The sequence below is a fragment of the Mustela lutreola genome, chromosome 6, assembly GCF_030435805.1.
Source record: "Mustela lutreola isolate mMusLut2 chromosome 6, mMusLut2.pri, whole genome shotgun sequence".
NCBI classification, from domain to species: domain Eukaryota; kingdom Metazoa; phylum Chordata; class Mammalia; order Carnivora; family Mustelidae; genus Mustela; species Mustela lutreola.
The window spans coordinates 123,551,227-123,571,224 of NC_081295.1; the positions used below are offsets into that span (position 1 = coordinate 123,551,227).

At 45.0% G+C, this 19,998-nt stretch overlaps 1 protein-coding gene and 1 pseudogene across 2 annotated transcripts in view; both read right to left on the reverse strand.

Annotated features, from left to right (window-relative positions):
• Window positions 1-684: 684 nt before the first annotated feature.
• Window positions 685-19,998, reverse strand: part of LOC131834384 (DLA class I histocompatibility antigen, A9/A9 alpha chain-like) — a 189,103-nt gene continuing 169,789 nt past the window's right edge. Inside the window, exons 1-8 of one of the 2 annotated variants that reach the window (XM_059178972.1) lie at window positions 3,950-4,105; window positions 3,420-3,689; window positions 2,947-3,222; window positions 2,069-2,344; window positions 1,845-1,949; window positions 1,403-1,435; window positions 1,219-1,266; window positions 685-1,090 (exon numbers count right to left, since the gene is read on the reverse strand). In XM_059178972.1, the coding sequence (XP_059034955.1) occupies window positions 1,086-1,090; window positions 1,219-1,266; window positions 1,403-1,435; window positions 1,845-1,949; window positions 2,069-2,344; window positions 2,947-3,222; window positions 3,420-3,689; window positions 3,950-4,022 (1,086 nt within the window). In that variant the 5' untranslated portion in view covers window positions 4,023-4,105 and the 3' untranslated portion in view covers window positions 685-1,085. Of the gene's footprint in view, window positions 1,091-1,218; window positions 1,267-1,402; window positions 1,436-1,844; window positions 1,950-2,068; window positions 2,345-2,946; window positions 3,223-3,419; window positions 3,690-3,949; window positions 4,106-19,998 lie in introns of those variants that run through there. The other variant, XM_059178973.1, reaches the window with a different exon arrangement.
• Window positions 5,565-5,941, reverse strand: LOC131834388 (small ribosomal subunit protein uS8-like; annotated as a pseudogene).

Genomic DNA, 19,998 nt, shown 5'->3' on the forward strand with positions numbered 1-19,998 from the left:
CCATGAACTTGGATCCAAGCCAGCACTAGGATCACTGAACTAAGGGTAGGGGAGAGAAGGCAGAGCAGCTGGAGAGAGAAATTAACTGATGTTTATTAAGGCTGAGAAACTTTCAGATTCCTCCTCTATCTCCAGAATCTTAAGAATAATCTAGAAAACAGGTCTAGAGTGAGGGGAAGAGATGGGTGAATCTGAAAGTTCATCTCTCCATACCACAGAGACTCCTCTGTGCCGGGGACAACCTAGGCCTGAGGGAGCATAGCCCAAAGCATACCTCCTGCTGTAACTGACAGGGTGACCCAGGGAGAATGGGACAAGAACTGGTACACAAGAGCAAGAGCCGGCCTGATGCTCTAGAGAAACAATGAAAAAAGCCCACCCCGGAATGTGGGCTATGACCCAACCCAGGCCCGAGGCGAGGCTGACCCAGCCACAGGAAGCTCTTGCTGCACAAGGTCCTGGTGACAGGTGACGTCCAAGTCCCTGTGATCACAGCTCCTAGTGAGACAAGCTTCTGCTCAAGGGCCAAGGACACAGAGCTTCTGGACAAGTCACCCCTCAGCTGGGTGAGCAAGTCACCCCCATGATGCGCTGAGCACACACTGGGCACAGGCCCCATCCCCGCTCATCTCCTCCCAGCCTTCTGCCCCCACCCTCAACAGACTCAGCACAGTAAACGCATGGTCTCAGCGGTTCCATTTATTTGATTTCTCAATTTTACAAATTTCCTCTTTTGTTACCTAATCAACCCCATATGGAAGAATTAGGAAACACAACTCATGTCTGGATTCTCATTTTCAATACAGAAGTAAGTCATTTGTACTCAGCCCAGCATGAAATAAAGACAGAGATGGAGATGGTCCAGCCCTGCCTCTTTTGGAACAGGAAAGCACATCAGAAAGGAGAATAAAATCAGAATACGGAGGGGTCTGGTGGGCAAATCTCCTCATGTCCTCACATATGCTCAAAGGAACTCAGACACATTCTGACATATTCTGCACAAACAGAAGTCAGGGGTTGCTGATGTCACCAAGTGGGGGTGTGAAGAAATCTTCCATCTCTTAGCTCCCACAAGGCAACTGGTCTCACACTGTAAAAAAAAATCATGTACAAATTGAGGTCAGTCCCATAAGTGGGGACATCTCAGCAGCCCCCCTCATGCGCAAAGTGTCCCTAGTGCCCCAACCCATCCCCATGTCAGGGTCTCCAGGGTCTCACCTTTAACAGCCGTGAGAGACACATCAGAGCCCTGGGCACTGTCATCGCCTAGGGGAGAACAAACAGGACGTGGTCAGAGCCCAAAGGAGAGGAGACTACAGGAGGAGCTATGGGGTGTGTGAGCTCCCCATGGGGTCCTGTCTACACTATCCCAGGGTCTCAGGGATCACCCCTCCATACGTACGTGCAGCATGAGAGTAGCCTGGTTTTTTCTCTCCTGTGGGGGAAAAATATCATGTCAGAGGCCTGGGACAGCTCCCAGTCCTGGTTGTAAATAAAGTTTCCAGAATTGTAACAGAACACCGAGGACACGACAGAAAACATGAAAAATGAGGTGAGGAGTCACTGGGTCACTGGACTTGCTGGCATTCTGTCCTCAGCAGGGACTTCCCTCTCTGTCCTGTGACTGCTGGGCATGAGGTCCCCATCATCAGAATTAACAAGATGAAAATGTGTCTTTCATTTTCACAAGTCTCTGCTACAGAGTGTGTGTTCATGATCTGCTCCAGAGCAGGCAATTCCATTTGTGAGGATGGTATTTCCCAGTAACAAGGCAGGACAGTCTGCTACCTAGGAGACTCCCCAGAGGGACAAGAAACCTCAGATCTCCCCACTCCATTCCTTACCTGAGCACTTCCTCCAGATCACAAATCCAAGCACTGCAATGACCACCAGGAGAGCCAGGAGACCCAGACCAGCAATGATCCACGTGATGAGGTTGGTAGATGGCTCTGGAAATGGAGAGAAGGAGAGGGGTATAGAGCTCTGGTAAGTGTCCTGGCTCTGCTGAAGTTCTCCAGAAGGACTTCTGCTTTCCCTGAGAAGAGGCTCTACCCAAAACCCTCCTTACCCCATCTCAAGGTGACAGGCTTGGGCAGTCCCTCATGCTGCACGTGGCATGTGTATCTCTGCTCCTGTCCAGAAGGCACCACCACAGCCACCCACTTCTGGAAGGTTCCATCTCCTGCAGGCCTGGTCTCTACAAGCTCTGTGTCCTGGGTCAGGTCCTCTCCATCTCGCTGCCAGGTCAGGGTGATCTCCGCAGGGTAGAAGTCCAAGGCCCAGCACCTCAGGGTGACATCACGGTGAGAGATGGGGTGGTGGGTCACGTGTGTATTGGGGGGTTCTGAGGAAGAGAATCAGAAAATCCACACTTGGGTTTGCCTTTATGGCCACTGAAACGGCATTCATGTGACCATCCGGAGATGAACTGGGTATTGGTTCGGATGGAAGAAGCACAAAACCCAGTCATCAGCACAGCCCTTGGGATCTTCTAATCCTGGAAAGTTCTAGACTCAGGGAGAGCGTCCAGGATAGGAGGCTGTAGGTTTAAGGGAGAGCGTGCACTAATGGTCCTGAATGTGGCCGGGATTGAATGACTCAAAACACCCAGTCAGACCTCCAAAGATGTTTGTATTGGAGAAAAAGGCCTTGAGAGGTTCTGTCATGGTTTCCAGGGTGGCTGCCAGGGTCAAAGGGAACCACTGATGGGTTATTGTAGGGATGGTCTCCACCTGTCTCCTGAGAGAGACTGGATTCCTCAATTGTCCTTTAGAAAAAAGTCACCCTCTGGGTGAGTCACTCTCTAGTAGGAACCTGAACACCCAGGCGGACCTCCCTCTCCCCTCCCATGGGAGGGCGCCATTCTGACTTGAGTCCATTTTCCCTTCCTGGTGGGAAGCCAGCCCCAGGGGAGGGGAGATCAGGGAGGCCCCGCGGCCCCGGTACCTGCGCGCTGCAGCGTCTCCTTCCCGTTCTCCAGGTACCTGCGGAGCCACTCCACGCACGTGCCCTCCAGGTAGTTCCTGTAGCGCTCTGCCTCACCGGCCACCTCCCACTTGCGGCGGGTGATCTGCGCCGCCGCGTCCGCCGCGGTCCAGGAGCGCAGGTCCTCGTTCAGGGCGATATAATCCGCGCCGTCGTAGGCGTCCTGACTGTACCCGCGGAGGAGGCGCCCGTCGGGCCCCACGTCACAGCCGTACATGCTCTGGATGGTGTGAGACCCTGGCCCCGCCCCGACAGGCAAGCGGTTAAGTCCACACAGAAAGTAAAACCGCCTAAAAGTTTCCGCGGGTTCTTCCGGCTTAAGGATGGGGGACGGCGGCAGAGGGGCAGCGGGAGGGTCCCTCAGACTCGGGTGACACTGAGACCCGGATATCGGAGAATGAGGGTGGTGACCTGGACCCGGCCCTGTCGCTCACCGGCCTCGCTCTGGTTGTAGTAGCCAAGCGCGGTCTGCAGGTTCACTCGGTAAGTCTGTGCGTTGGCCTTGATGATCCGCGTCTGCCGGTCCCAATACTCTGGGCCCTCCTGCTCCACCCACGGCGCCCGCGGCTCCATCCTCTGACTGGCAGAGTCGCTGTCGAACCGCACGAACTGCGTGTCGTCCACGTAGCCGACGGCGATGAAGCGGGGCTCCCCGCGGCCGGGCCGGGATACCGCGGTGTAGAAATACCTCAGGGAGTGGGAGCCTGCGGGCGCGGAGGGCTGAGACCCCGCCCGACCCTCCTCCCGGCGCGGGGACCGGGGCCCGGGTGGAGGCGGCCGGGAAGACAGGGGGAGGGGGCACCGAGAGGGGGAGAGCAGGGCGCAGGCGGGGAGGGACGGGGGAGCACAGGCCGGGACGGGGATGGGGGCGGCGGAGAGGCGCCTTCCCCGGGGTACGCGTCCCCGCCGGGTGGTCCCCTCGCTCCCGCCCCGCAGAGGCCCTTTCCTCCCGCCCCGCACTCACCCGCCCAGGTCTCGGTCACGGCCAGCGACCCCCACAGCAGCAGGAGGAGGGTTCGGGGCATCACAACTTCCATCTTCAGAGTCTGAGGAGACGGTGAGTCTCAGCTGGGCTCGGAGGCGGGTGAGGAGACTTTATAACCCGAAATCGCGGCCGCTGATTGGCTTCGCCAGAAACCCGGCACCTAATGGGAGCGCCAGCTGGGGCTGTGTCATGAGTATCCAGGCAGGAGGAGGTGACACAGGTTGGGAGAGAGACAAGTGAAACCCAGAGAGATGGGGATTCCCCAACACTGGGCTTCCCCACCCCAGACACCGCCCTGGGGCCTGAGAGGCGACCCAGGGACCTGGGACTTTGCCCTGACCCCTCACCTACTGCACAGAGCGCTCTTTGTCACAACGTCCCCCTGAGCCGAGGCAAACATTCTGTTCACAGGGTATCTACACAGTCTCACAGATGACTGAGGATCCCAAGGATCATTTTGTTTCTGTGGGTTATCTCTATCAGTAGTAGGAATTATCTATCATAGTAGGAATTAAACAGGTTTAAAAATTCATTAATTCATTTAGAATCATATTAATAGTCTATGTCATGAAAACAGAAATATTGTTTTTATGTAAAATAACTATTTCTACAAATAAAAAGCATAGTGAGAAGAGTGATGTTCTTGCTTTTTACATTTTTGCAAGACCCTTTCTTGTCTGTCTCCTTAGAAGAGCCCTGGATGTTCAGATTTGATTCTGCCTTTATTGTGTTGTTTTGGTTGATATGTATGAAAAAATTTACAATCTTACACAAATATGGGAGAAGAGTATGTTTTATAACCTCAGATAATTACGGCTATTCATCTTAGGTACTGTATTCAAATGACACAAGTTGTACTTTCTCTAAGGTTATTTGCAAAGTGGAACTTGAAAGAGTATCATTGACTCTGTCCTCTGATGCATTAAAATCCACAGGCCCATCTTGCACACTGAATGGATCTTGTACTAATGCATGATTTTTTAAAAAGTAATGTGTTGTTTAAAGTTATGTATGTGTCCAGTGTTGATGAGGTTAAAATTGAATTATCAAAAGTCATATTTGTTTTAATAGTACCAGAGATCCCAATAGATCAGTAGTGGAAAGCTGTCAAGTTATTGGTACATCACAAGTTTTCCAAAATTCTGATTTTTCTCTTCAGACCTTACATTTTTGATGAAGGCAACAACAAGTACTCTCAGCTGTTGTATATGAGTTGATTTTAATGAAAGATTAACTTCATGTTCATTTTCCAGACACTGTCGGTCAGTTGTCCTAGTGTAAATAATCCAAGTTCTGTGTCGTTCATTCCTTCAGGTAAAAATGTCATTCTGTAAAAAAACAAAAAAACAAAAAATGGCATTCTGTTAAAAAAAAAAGAGGCTAATTTCACACAAATTATTTTCTTTGGGGTTTATGTTTGTAGAAGTGCTGTACATCCCATGCCATCACATATGACATGCTTAAATGTGAATTTGAGAATAATTACTAAGGATAATAATTTCTAGTGCTCTGATCAGCGTGTTTGAATGTGATACTAGTATTTTGTCCTACTTTTGTTTTTGAGGTATTTTATTTGCACGTAGGTATTATCTCCCTAGAAAAAGAGTCTCAGGATTTTCCCTCATGTGAGTTTTCATCTTGCTTCCTCATGGTCCATGATGCCAGCTGAGGTTGTCAGGACAATGAAACCAAACTGGAGGGATGGGGGCAGATTCTTCTGCTATATTGGTAGATCTTTGAGTTGTACATCAAATTTGCTGCTGCTCACTTCACTCAGGTTTAACCTGCCCATAAGGTTCCCAGCAGTATTCCCAGCTCGGTGATCATCAGCAATTTCAATTCCCAATGTAACCATGCTTCATCATCACAGTTAGAAACGGGATGATGACTTTGGAACATGGCCCAATAAGATCTGCCTTTACCTCTCTTCTAGGCATTAATACTCTTGAGAGCATCTGCTGGGACATTCATGGGACCATTATGGTGGCTTGGGAAGATGGTGGAAAGAGTGGTTTTGGTTTTTTATGGAAGTGAGTAGTGGTGAAGAATAATAACATGGCCCTGTGCACCCATCACCTCCATTCTTGCTAAGTTTTACCTCAGTGCGAATGTCAATGATGTGAAAGGCAAATAATGTCTGAGTGATATTATGAAAAGAGTGTTAACCTCATGGATTCTATACAAGGGCCTCCGTGACTTCAGGTGTTCCCCAGACCACACTTGGAGAACAGCTGCTCTGAAAACTCTGGGAAAGTCTCCCGATGGTCCTGCCCTGGCCTCTTCCTCACTCAGCAGAATCCCTCTCCTTGAGCTGCACTTCCTTCCTCTGAAAACTCAGCACTGACTCTAGCCCCTGAGTGCATCTAGAAGAGACCTCACCTCCTTGAAATGTGATGGCAGAGAGGGTCCCCAGACTGGGAAGGGAGGTGGAGGGACAGGGATTTCCCTTTTCTAACTGGGGACAGTTTGTACCTGTAGGCACGAGATTCATACATAACCGACTTTGATTTTGTGACACATTGGCTTCATATGTATTCACATCCCAGACAGAAATCTGATATCGTCTATAAGAGAGATCATGTTGGTCTTTTCACTCTACATCTACATGTGTCTAATATGTTTGATTCAAGACCCACAAAGCATGAAGCACAGCACCTACCAATACAACAGTCTGTGTGGAAGGAATTGTTCTGTATCCGCGCTGTCCAGTATGGTGGCCATGGGATGCGGGTGGCTCTTGAGATGCAGGTGACACTTGAAATGGGGCTGGTGTGCTGAGCAGTTGCATTTTTAATTGTTTTGAAAGAATAGGAATTTAAATAGCCACAGGTGGCTCATAGCTACTATTCAGACAGTATGTATGTAGAACGCTCTTAGTTGTCAGGATCCTCCTCAAAGAAGATACTGTGTGACTCATAAGTATATATGTATTAAATTTATCTTCAAATTGAAGACATGGATTGTCTGTGTGGGTCTGAAACATATCATATGCTTAAAATACAGCACCTAAGTGTAATTACCATGCATTGAGACAGCTGAAGTGTACAAAAAATAACCAAAACATGGTCATTATGTGTTCCAAAACGCCCATCCCAGGAGCTCTTTGTTGTCTCTATTCCTTGGGTGTCTTGGGTCTTATCTGTGTTCATCTGATAAACAGAAGCAGATACATAAGTCTTTACCAAGCCCAGGTGAGAGGATTTATTGAACATACATGGATCAGATACTTTGTAGGCTCTGTACATACTTGTAAACGTCATAAAGCAGAAGAGGGACTTCTTAGAATCCATTACGTTATTATCTTTTACCTCTCTCTCCTCCCCACACTCTTGCTCAAATTCAAACAATTCTGTTTCCCTTCACCCTTAAAGCCCTGTGCTCTTCATTTCTACTGAGGTAGAAATATACATGAAATGTTTACAATTTTGAGATGAAGAAATTCTTTTAAGTATGGCCCAGTGATGAAAACCCATCAAGGCTCCGTGTTACCTTGAACCGGTCGCAGGCTCGGTGAGCTCGGAGCGCGGCCGGAGGTCAGGCAGACGGGAGTAACTGGGCGCTGTTCTCTGAGGGCGCACTGAGGAGTGGGGCCCTGGGCTCTCGGCTCCTCCGGGCCGGAGACCAGGAGGCCGCCATTTGTATTCCCGTCCTCTGGAACTCTACGGAAAGCGCTCAGGGAACAAAAGCTCCTGAAAGCAAACCCGAGCGGATTACTCACCCCGGCCCCGGGTAAGGGCGGTGTAATTCCGCCTGGGGCAAAGACACTTGAGAATCACTACAACAGGCCCCTCCCCCAGAAGATCAACAAGAAATCCAGCCGAGACCAAGTTCACCTACCAAGGAGTGCGGTTTCAATACCAAGGAGAGCAGCAGAATTCTAGAGGAGGAGAAAGCCAAGCACGGAACTCATGGCTTTTTTCCTGTGATTTTTTTTAGTCTTGCAGTTAATTTAATTTTTTCTTTTTCATTTTTTTTTTTTTTCTCGCCTTCGGGTAAAATTTTTTTTTTTAACTGTTACCTTTTTCTTTTTTAACGATTTTTTACTAGTTTATCTAATATATGTATATATTTTTTTACATTTTTCTTAGGTGTTTTCTTTTTTAAAAAAAATTCTTTTCTTTTCTTTTTTTTTTTTTTTTCTTTTTTCTTTCTTCCTTTTTGAACCTCTTTTTATCCCCTTTCTCCCCACTCACGATTTTGGATCTCTTCTAATTTGGCTAAAGCATATTTTCCTGGGGTTGTTGCCACCCTTTTAGTATTTTACTTGCCCCTTCATTTACTCTTATCTGGACAAAATGACAAGACGTAAAAATTCACCACAAAAAAAAGAACAAGAGGCAGTACCGAAGGCTAGGGACCTAATCAATACAGACATCGGTAATATGTCAGATCTAGAGTTCAGAATGACAATTCTCAAGGTTCTAGCCGGGCTCGAAAAAGGCATGGAAGATATTAGAGAAACCCTCTCGAGAGATATAAAAGCCCTTTCTGGAGAAATAAAAGAACTAAAATCTAACCAAGTTGAAATCAAAAAAGCTATTAATGAGGTGCAATCAAAAATGGAGGCTATCACTGCTAGGATAAATGAGGCAGAAGAAAGAATTAGTGATATAGAAGACCAAATGACAGAGAATAAAGAAGCTGATCAAAAGAGGGACAAACAGCTACTGGACCACGAGGGGAGAATTCGAGAAATAAGTGACACCATAAGACGAAACAACATTAGAATAATTGGGATTCCAGAAGAAGAAGAAAGTGAGAGGGGAGCAGAAGGTATACTGGAGAGAATTATTGGGGAGAATTTCCCCAATATGGCAAAGGGAACGAGCATCAAAATTCAGGAGGTTCAGAGAATGCCCCTCAAAATCAATAAGAATAGGCCCACACCCCGTCACCTAATAGTAAAATTTACAAGTCTCAATGACAAAGAGAAAATCCTGAAAGCAGCCCGGGAAAAGAAGTCTGTAACATACAATGGTAAAAATATTAGATTGGCAGCTGACTTATCCACAGAGACCTGGCAGGCCAGAAAGAGCTGGCATGATATTTTCAGAGCACTAAACGAGAAAAACATGCAGCCAAGAATACTATATCCAGCTAGGCTATCATTGAAAATAGAAGGAGAGATTAAAAGCTTCCAGGACAAACAACAACTGAAAGAATTTGCAAATACCAAACCAGCTCTACAGGAAATATTGAAAGGGGTCCTCTAAGCAAAGAGAGAGCCTACAAGTGGTAGATCAGAAAGGAACAGAGACCATATACAGTAACAGTCACCTTACAGGCAATACAATGGCACTAAATTCATATCTCTCAATAGTTACCCTGAATGTGAATGGGCTAAATGCCCCTGTCAAAAGACACAGGGTATCAGAATGGATAAAAAAACAAAACCCATCTATATGTTGCCTCCAAGAAACACATTTTAAGCCCGAAGACACCTCCAGATTTAAAGTGAGGGGGTGGAAAAGAATTTACCATGCTAATGGACATCAGAAGAAAGCAGGAGTGGCAATCCTTATATCAGATCAATTAGATTTTAAGCCAAAGACTGTAATAAGAGATGAGGAAGGACACTATATCATACTCAAAGGGTCTGTCCAACAAGAAGATTTAACAATTTTAAATATCTATGCCCCCAACGTGGGAGCAGCCAACTATATAAACCAATTAATAACAAAATCAAAGAAACACATCAACAACAATACAATAATAGTAGGGGACTTTAACACTCCCCTCACTGAAATGGACAGGTCATCCAAGCAAAAGATCAGCAAGGAAATAAAGGCCTTAAATGACACACTGGACCAGATGGACATCACAGATATATTCAGAATATTTCATCCCAAAGCAACAGAATACACATTCTTCTCTAGTGCACATGGAACATTCTCCAGAATAGATCACATCCTCGGTCCTAAATCAGGACTCAACCGGTATCAAAAGATTGGGATCATTCCCTGCATATTTTCAGACCACAATGCTCTAAAGCTAGAACTCAACCACAAAAGGAAGTTTGGAAAGAACCCAAATACATGGAGACTAAACAGTATCCTTCTAAAGAATGAATGGGTCAACCGGGAAATTAAAGAAGAATTGAAAAAAATCATGGAAACAAATGATAATGAAAATACAACGGTTCAAAATCTGTGGGACACAACAAAGGCAGTCCTGAGAGGAAAATATATAGCGGTACAAGCCTTTCTCAAGAAACAAGAAAGGTCTCAGGTACACAACCTAACCCTACACCTAAAGGAGCTGGAGAAAGAACAAGAAAGTAACCCTAAGCCCAGCAGGAGAAGAGAAATCATAAAGATCAGAGCAGAAATCAATGAAATAGAAACCAAAAAAACAATAGAACAAATCAACGAAACTAGGAGCTGGTTCTTTGAAAGAATTAATAAAATTGATAAACCCCTGGCCCGACTTATCAAAAAGAAAAGAGAAAGGACCCAAATAAATAAAATCATGAATGAAAGAGGAGAGATCACAACTAACACCAAGGAAATACAAACTATTATAAGAACATACTATGAGCAACTCTACGGCAATAAATTTGACAATCTGGAAGAAATGGATGCATTCCTAGAAACATATAAACTACCACAACTGAACCATGAAGAAATAGAAAGCCTGAACAGACCCATAACCAGTAAGGAGATTGAAACAGTCATTAAAAATCTCCAAACAAACAAAAGCCCAGGGCCAGACGGCTTCCCGGGGGAATTCTACCAAACATTTAAAGAAGAACTAATTCCTATTCTCCTGAAACTGTTCCAAAAAATAGAAATGGAAGGAAAACTTCCAAACTCATTTTATGAGGCCAGCATCACCTTGATCCCAAAACCAGACAAGGATCCCACCAAAAAAGAGAGCTATAGACCGATATCCTTGATGAACACAGATGCGAAAATACTCAACAAAATACTAGCCAATCGGATTCAACAGTACATTAAAAAGATTATTCACCACGACCAAGTGGGATTTATTCCAGGGCTGCAAGGTTGGTTCAACATCCGCAAATCAGTCAATGTGATACAACACATCAATAAAAGTAAGAACAAGAACCATATGATACTCTCAATAGATGCTGAAAAAGCATTTGACAAAGTACAACATCCCTTCCTGATCAAAACTCTTCAAAGTGTAGGGATAGAGGGCACATACCTCAATATCATCAAAGCCATCTATGAAAAACCCACCGCAAATATCATTCTCAATGGAGAAAAACTGAAAGCTTTTCCGCTAAGGTCAGGAACACGGCAGGGATGTCCATTATCACCACTGCTATTCAACATCGTACTAGAGGTCCTAGCCTCAGCAATCAGACAACAAAAGGAAATTAAAGGCATCCAAATCGGCAAAGAAGAAGTCAAATTATCACTCTTCGCAGATGATATGATACTATATGTGGAAAACCCAAAAGACTCCACTCCAAAACTGCTAGAACTTATACAGGAATTCAGTAAAGTGTCAGGATATAAAATCAATGCACAGAAATCAGTTGCATTTCTCTACACCAACAGCAAGACAGAAGAAAGAGATATTAAGGAGTCAATCCCATTTACAATTGCATCCAAAACCATAAGATACCTAGGAATAAACCTAACCAAAGAGACACAGAATCTATACTCAGAAAACTATAAAGTACTCATGAAAGAAATTGAGGAAGACACAAAGAAATGGAAAAATGTTCCATGCTCCTGGATTGGAAGAATAAATATTGTGAAAATGTCTATGCTACCTAAAGCAATCTACACATTTAATGCAATTCCTATCAAAGTACCATCCATCTTTTTCAAAGAAATGGAACAAATAATTCTAAAATTTATATGGAACCAGAAAAGACCTCGAATAGCCAAAGGGATATTGAAAAAGAAAGCCAACGTTGGTGGCATCACAATTCCGGACTTCAAGCTCTATTACAAAGCTGTCATCATCAAGACAGCATGGTACTGGCACAAAAACAGACACATAGATCAATGGAACAGAATAGAGAGCCCAGAAATAGACCCTCAACTCTATGGTCAACTAATCTTCGACAAAGCAGGAAAGAATGTCCAATGGAAAAAAGACAGCCTTTTCAATAAATGGTGCTGGGAAAATTGGACAGCCACATGCAGAAAAATGAAATTGGACCATTTCCTTACACCACACACAAAAATAGACTCAAAATGGATGAAGGACCTCAATGTACGAAAGGAATCCATCAAAATCCTTGAGGAGAACACGGGCAGCAACCTCTTCGACCTCTGCCGCAGCAACATCTTCCTAGGAACAACGCAAAAGGCAAGGGAAGCAAGGGAAAAAATGAACTACTGGGATTTCATCAAGATCAAAAGCTTTTGCACAGCAAAGGAAACAGTTAACAAAATCAAAAGACAACTGACAGAATGGGAGAAGATATTTGCAAACGACATATCAGATAAAGGACTAGTGTCCAGAATCTATAAAGAACTTAGCAAACTCAACACCCAAAGAACAAATAATCCAATCAAGAAATGGGCAGAAGACATGAACAGACATTTCTGCAAAGAAGACATCCAGATGGCGAACAGACACATGAAAAAGTGCTCCATATCACTCGGCATCAGGGAAATACAAATCAAAACCACAATGAGATATCACCTCACACCAGTCAGAATGGCTAAAATCAACAAGTCAGGAAATGACAGATGCTGGCGAGGATGCGGAGAAAGGGGAACCCTCCTACACTGTTGGTGGGAATGCAAGCTGGTGCAGCCACTCTGGAAAACAGCATGGAGGTTCCTCAAAATGTTGAAAATAGAACTGCCCTATGACCCAGCAATTGCACTATTGGGTATTTACCCTAAAGATACAAATGTAGTGATCCAAAGGGACACATGCACCCGAATGTTTATAGCAGCAATGTCCACAATAGCCAAACTATGGAAAGAACCTAGATGTCCATCAACAGATGAATGGATCAAGAAGATGTGGTATATATACACAATGGAATACTATGCAGCCATCAAAAGAAATGAAATCTTGCCATTTGCAACAACGTGGATGGAACTAGAGCGTATCATGCTTAGCGAAATAAGTCAAGCAGAGAAAGACAACTATCATATGATCTCCCTGATATGAGGAAGTGGTGATGCAACATGGAGGCTTAAGTGGGTAGAAGAATAAATGAAACAAGATGGGATTGGGAGGGAGACAAACCATAAGTGACTCTTAATCTCACAAAACAAACTGAGGGTTGCCGGGGGGAGGGGGTTGGGGAGAAGGGGGTGGGATTATGGACATTGGGGAGGGTATGTGATTTGGTGAGTGCTGTGAAGTGTGTAAACCTGGTGATTCACAGACCTGGGGATAAAAATATATGTATATAAAAAATATATGTTTATAAAAAATAAAAAATTAAAAAAAAAAAACCCATCAAGAAAAACTTGAAATATCTGCATGTCAACCCCACACTCACAAAGATACAAACACATGTCATGATCGAACTGAAAGATACAAACACAATCTTGGCAGTCAGAAGTGTAACATTCATTATTGTTCTTCAACCAAGACCACCAGGAGCTCCTGCAGGCCCTCAAGTTGGATCTATTGCCCGTTTCAGTGAGAGAGATTGCACCCCTTTGGGGGCCACGGGGCATCTTAATATGAAGGTGTTGGAACCTAAGGGACATGGACTTTGGATGGGAGTTTTGGAGAGGATCCGTGGAAGTGGGGCCCATTCCCAACTGCGTGTTGTCAGGACGTGTGGGTGATCCTATGGTTGAGCATCTCAGTGAGTCCACTCTCCAGCAGGCCAGACCAGAGTGAGGAGAGAGCAGTGATGGTGGGGAAACAGCAATTGCTCACATCAGCTGACACAGGGAGATGCGTGTTATTCCCTGGGTTGTGCAGTGCCTTGTTGTTCTGTAATGACACAGAGTGATGTCATGGTTTCAGAATGTCCTTGTCTGATCCTGATGTTCTGTGAGGTGATTGGCTTATGTCCCACAGGAGAAGAATATGGCCAAGTGGTGGACATTAGCCAGATTCTGACCATGCCGAGCTCAACTGTCAGTGTCAGACCAGCTCCCAGTGTTTGAGGCTGCTGGCTCTTCTCTGTTTAATTCCATATTTTAGGGGTGCCTAGGTAGCTCAGTAGGATAAGCCTCTGCCTTTGGCTCGAGTCATGATGTCAGGGTCCTGGGATCTTGTCCCGCATCGGGCTCTCTGCTCAGCAGGGAGCCTGCTTCCCCCCCTCTCTCTGCCTGCCTCTCTGCCTACTTGTGATCTCTGTCTGTCAAATAAATAAAACATTTTTTTAAAATTCCATATTTTAAAAGAGCTACAACTGATTCAAAACATGATCATAGAATTGGTGTTTCTCTTTTCCTTGGGTAAATACCCAAGAGTGGAATTGTTGGATTATATGGCAAATCACTATGTTGTACACCTGAAATGAGGGTAACATTGTGTGTCAAATGCAGTCAAATAATAAAAAAAGAAAAAGAAAGAAAAGAGAATTACAAATGTTAGAGGGGCGCTTGGGTGGCTCAGTGGGTTAAGGCCTCTGCCTTCTGCTCAGGTCATGATCCCAGGGTCCTGGGATCGAGCCCTGAGTCAGGCTCTCTGCTAGGCAGGGGGCCTGCTTCCCTTCCTCTCTCTCTGCCTGCTCCTCTGACTACTTGTGATCTCTGTCTGTCAAATAAATAAAATATTTTTTAAAAAATGTTAGAAAACAATTTGGGAAGGTGGAAATGAAACATCAAACCAATATATTATAATGAGAAAACAAACAAATATGAGAATGTGGAATAAGTAATAGGAATAAAGCTATAAAATAAATCTATGTACTTGGCAAAGACGAAAGTAAGGGATGAGAGTGTTCATCAGAGGGTCAGGAAAACACTGTCGTAAAGGTTGATGGAAGTGATCACTGGGACACAATTTTTAATAGGGGCTTTAGAAAAATGTCTCCACAAATGCTATGTGCTTATATTGTGAAACAGACATATTCTTTGAGGAGTTTATCCTAAGGAGATAATTACAAACATTTACAAGGATGTGCATTCACTTGTGGTTTATAGAAACAAAGAACGGGGGGCCCCTGGGTGGCTCAGTGGGTTAAGCCGCTGCCTTCGGCTCAGGTCATGATCTCAGGGTTCTGGGATTGAGCCCCGCATCGGGCTCTCTGCTCAGCGGGGGGCCTGCTTCCCTTCCTCTCTCTCTGCCTGCTTCTCTGCCTACTTGTAATCTCTGTCTGTCAAATAAATAAACAAAATCTTTAAAAAAAAACAAACAAAAACAAAGAACGGAAGTTATGTAATCGCTATAATCAATATGATGAATGTAAGTACGAATAGTGGAACATTAACGTGTCAGGGATTAACCATGTGATTTACACAGAGCGTTGAACTTAATCATGGAAGCAAACTCTGGAGGCACCCTGTAGGGCATTTCTTTGTTCAGACAGGGAAAGGGAGACTCAGGGAGAAGGATGTGGTGGAGCCAGTGTTCAGCCTAAAAGGTTTGTCTCCCAGAGACCTTGTTGATTTGTTCATTGTTTCTTGTCTATCAGGGGGTAGGTATGTCTGTGCACTCCAGGAAAGTGAGCTGTTGCAGTGTTCCAGAATGTTCTGTGATAGGAGGCTGGGAGGCTCAGAGCCTAGGAAGACATTAAGGAGCAATGTGACTTGGCTGCTCAAATCACACTAAAGTTCATTATCCAGTGAACATCTTTTTTTTTTTTTTAAGATTTTATTTATTTCTTTGACAGAGAGAGATCACAAGTAGGCAGAGAGGCAGGCGATAGAGAAAGAGGGGAAGCAAGCTCCCTGCCAAGCAGAATGCCAGACCCTGAGATCATGACCTGAGCAGAAGGCAGAGGCTTAACCCTCTGAGCCACCCAGGTGCCCTCCAATGGACATCTTGAAGTCTCCAGGGAATCAGGATCAGCTGGCCTCTGGAGCTACAGTGCAGAGCAAGGGTGACACCCTGGTGACGGGACACTGGTACTGTCATGTGGGAGATGGTCATGGAGCAGAAATGACAGAGTAAAATGTAAGTCGCTCCTGAGATGACTGTTGTGTGGAGAAAGGTCATGATATCATGAAAGTAGAAACCAGGAGACCTAGCAGGTCCCCTACCAGTAGGATCAGTCACATTTACAGGATGCAATAGACATATGGGTGTGAAACAAAAACACAACTCCACACAGTGCTGTACAATCATGGAACAGGAAAGAGCTCTGGGAAACTAACAATATGACCATAGGAATGAATAATTGAGTGGATACACTGGATGATAACTTTTTTCCCTCCCTCAAGTCATACAATCAGGAATGTAATGGTAGCAGGAGAGAAAACCTATTTGTTTCTCGATCAAATGTTTCCAACAAGTTAATAACAACATTTTTAAAAACGATGGTGAGAGGTGCCTGGGTGGCTCAGTCATTAAGCATCTGCCTTTGGCTCAGGTCATAATCCCAGGGTCCTGCCCTGGTACCTGCTCAGCGGGAAGCCTGCTTCTCCCTCTCTCACTTACCCTGTTGTTTTCCCTCTGTCGCTGTGTTTCTCTCTGTCGAATAAATGAAATTTTTTTTTTTTTTTAAATGAGGTGAGCAGCAATGGCCACGGTCGCCAAACTGTGGAAAGAACCAAGATGCCCTTTAATGGACGAATGGATAAGGAAGATGTGGTCCATATACACTATGGAGTATTATGCCTCCATCAGAAAGGATGAATACCCAACTTTTGTAGCAACATGGACGGGACTGGAAGAGATTATACTGAGCAAAAGAAGTTAAGCAGAGAGAGTCAATTATCATATGGTTTCACTTATTTGTGGAGCATAACAAATAGCATGGAGGACATGGGGAGATAGAGAGGAGAAGGGAGTTGGGGGAAATTGGAAGGGGAGGTGAACCATGAGAGACTATGGACTCTGAAAAACAATCTGAGGGTTTTGAAGGGGCGGGGGGGTGGGAGGTTGGGGTACCAGGTGGTGGGTATTATAGAGGGCACGGATTGCATGGAGCACTGGGTGTGGTGCAAAAATAATGAATACTGTTATGCTGAAAATAAATAAAAAATAAATTTTAAAAAATGAGGTGAATAGGAAATGATGAAAAAAATTGCAAGAATATTTCTACAACTTTATAGGGATAAACACACTTTTTGAGAGACCCACCGAAATTCTTACCTAGAGCAGGTGAGAGGAGACCCACACCAGGACACGTCACAGTGAAATGTCAGAAAGAGGGTGGAAGGGTAGATGCCTTGAAAACTCTCAGAGGCAACAACATGGGCCTGTGGGCTGGAAGGCGTGAGACAAGGCCCCCAAATCCCGAGACATCGCTGTCCAGCAAAGTCTCTGTCATCTTACTGTGTGACAGTCTCCTCAGATGTGAGAGTTTCTGTTCTCCTTTCCATGTTTCCTTCCACAGGACAGCAGTAGGCAGAGTGGGACAAATGAGGGAGAAAACCAAACAGGGGGAGCACATGGGATCCTGACCACAGGGAGCCAGCAGGAGAGAGGCCTAGTTCCCCCAGGAGGAGCTGCAGGGGGTCTGGGTGTCAGCCCTGCCCCAGGGATGCAGGCATCCCCTCCCCATGGGGCAGGACTGAGGGCTGCCGGCCAGGCAGCTGCACAGACATGAAGATGGGAGAGGAGTGGATGGGCTCCAGTATGTTCATGATGTTTTACTCAGGGGGAGCAGAGGAAGGATTTAAAAGGAGCAAAAGAGAAAAAAAAGTAAATGAAGGAATAAGATATTTATTTACTCTGGGGAAAATAAAAAGTTGATTCAGGAAAGAGATCGCAATCATAAGTCTACAGAAGACTCAGTTGTGACTAGCATTTCACGGTCATAATAAAGGAAACACTGAACATTGAGCTCATCGAAATTATCAAATAATTTTATGGGGCAGATGGGAGAGTGAAAGAGGAGCCAGTTCAGGAAAGATGATGCATAAACCTGAAGACCAGAGAAGGAGTCTAAGAAGCAGGCTACTGAGAGGCTCAGAAGCAGTAATCAGAGAATCAGCCAGAAGAACTAATGCAGCTGTTCTCTGAGATTCAGGAAATGGGGTCATCAAAGCTTGGGGTCATCTGCAGAAGGATTTGACTTGTAAAGCCCTGTGCCTCTAACCATTGGCTACAAAGACAACACCGGGGGTGAGATGATGGGTCAGGACGAGTTCTGCACGGAGGCCATAGAGATGGGGCAGGAGCTGGAGGAGTCATGGGATCAAGTGTTGTTTTTATGGGATGATTTTACTTTGGTTTATTTAGTTTTGCTTTATATTGCTGCATGGGAGTCATCCCAGCATGTTTGTAGGAGGAATGGCTGAGCCAGGAGGGAGGGGGAAGGGCATGATGCAAGTGAGTGAGGGGCCAGGTGTGCCCACATGGAGGGACAGCCTGAGACAGGAGGGCCCCTCCCCCATCACTGCTTAGAAGATGAGGACACAGGTGCAGAGGTGGGGAGTGAGGTGGGGGGCCTGTGCAGTTCTCACCTGAGTCCTTCTTTTCTGAGTGAGGAACAAATGAGCTCATCCCCTCAGAGGGGAGCAGGGAGAGAGTGGCGGAGGAAGTGAGAGGCAGCCCTCTCAGGAGGGTGACAGGAGCTGACTGGGGAAATGACATCTGGAGATGGGGCCCTGAACTCTGTGCTCTTTACCTTAGAGAGAGAGAGAGACTTCCAGCAACAGGAGGATAGATAGATCATATATATATATATATATTATATATATATATATATATATAATATATATTGTACATCATACATACTCATCATAATCAGAATGTAAAGGCTTTATTTACACTTTAAAAGAGAAGGAAATGGTAGGAAAATCAGCATCTCAGGGCACAGAGGTGGAAGGGCTGGGCCTGCCTATCTGTGCTGTGGGCAGGGGACTCACAGAGCCTTTGCTTGATGTTGTAGGACTCTGCCCTCTGGGGGGCCAACCAGGGTCTTTCCCTTCTTTTTGGGGTGTGCTCATTGTTTTATTTATTATTATCCTGTCTTTTCATGTTTTCAAGACAATGGTTTTTCTACATTGCATGGCCTTTTAAGCTATTTTTTTTTAAAGATTTTATTTATTTATTTGACAGAGAGAAATTACAAGTACACTGAGAGGCAGGCAGAGAGAGAGAGAGAGAAGGAAGCAGGCTCCCTGCTGAGCAGAGAGCCCGAGGCGGGACTCAATCCCAGGACCCTGAGATCAGGACCTGAGCCGAAGGCAGCAGCTTAACCCACTGAGCCACCCAGGCGCCCTGCCTTTTAAGCTATTTTACTGGAAGAATTTATCCATACAATCTAGTCCACCTGGTTCAGAAAAAGAAATTCAAAAGTGAAATAGTTCAGTGAAAAGATGATTGGTTGGTGATGATGAAGAAAACTCAGGTTCAGATAAGAACCTGAGTTTTCAATCATGGTCTGAGGATGATCTGTCAGGTGTTAGGGATTTTAGGGTAGTTTCTTTTTTAAACATTATTCATTCACCTGCAAGAGAATTCAATAGATACAAATATTCAAAAATAAAGAAGTCATATGGTAATCCCTCATCCTCCAGTAACCCACATTCTCTACCCAAAATCCAGCGCAGTCAGCCATTTGTCATGTCTCCTATTTGAAAAATACACCTGTGCCCTAATGTCCACTGTTATATCAGGAAACAAGCTCAGGCCACAGACTGGGAGAAAATATTTGCAAATCACAAATCACAGTGTGATAAAGGACTTGTTTTAGAATACTCATAAAACCCTTAAAAAGGACCAATAAGAAAACAACTCATTAAAAAATGAGCAAAAGTATGGAGAGCTGAAGATGTACTCATGGGTAATAAGCACATGAAAAGATGTTCAGCAGCAGGTATCATCAGGGAAATGCAGGTGACAACAGTGATCTGCCATCACGCACTGTTAGATGGTGGGAATCCAGACAATGATAAGTGTCACCTGCTGAGCAGGACAGGGAGCCACAGAAAGCTTCAGTCACTAACGGCGGGGAAGACAGAACAGCACAGCTGCTGTGGGAGAAGGTCAGCAGCTTCTTACAAAGT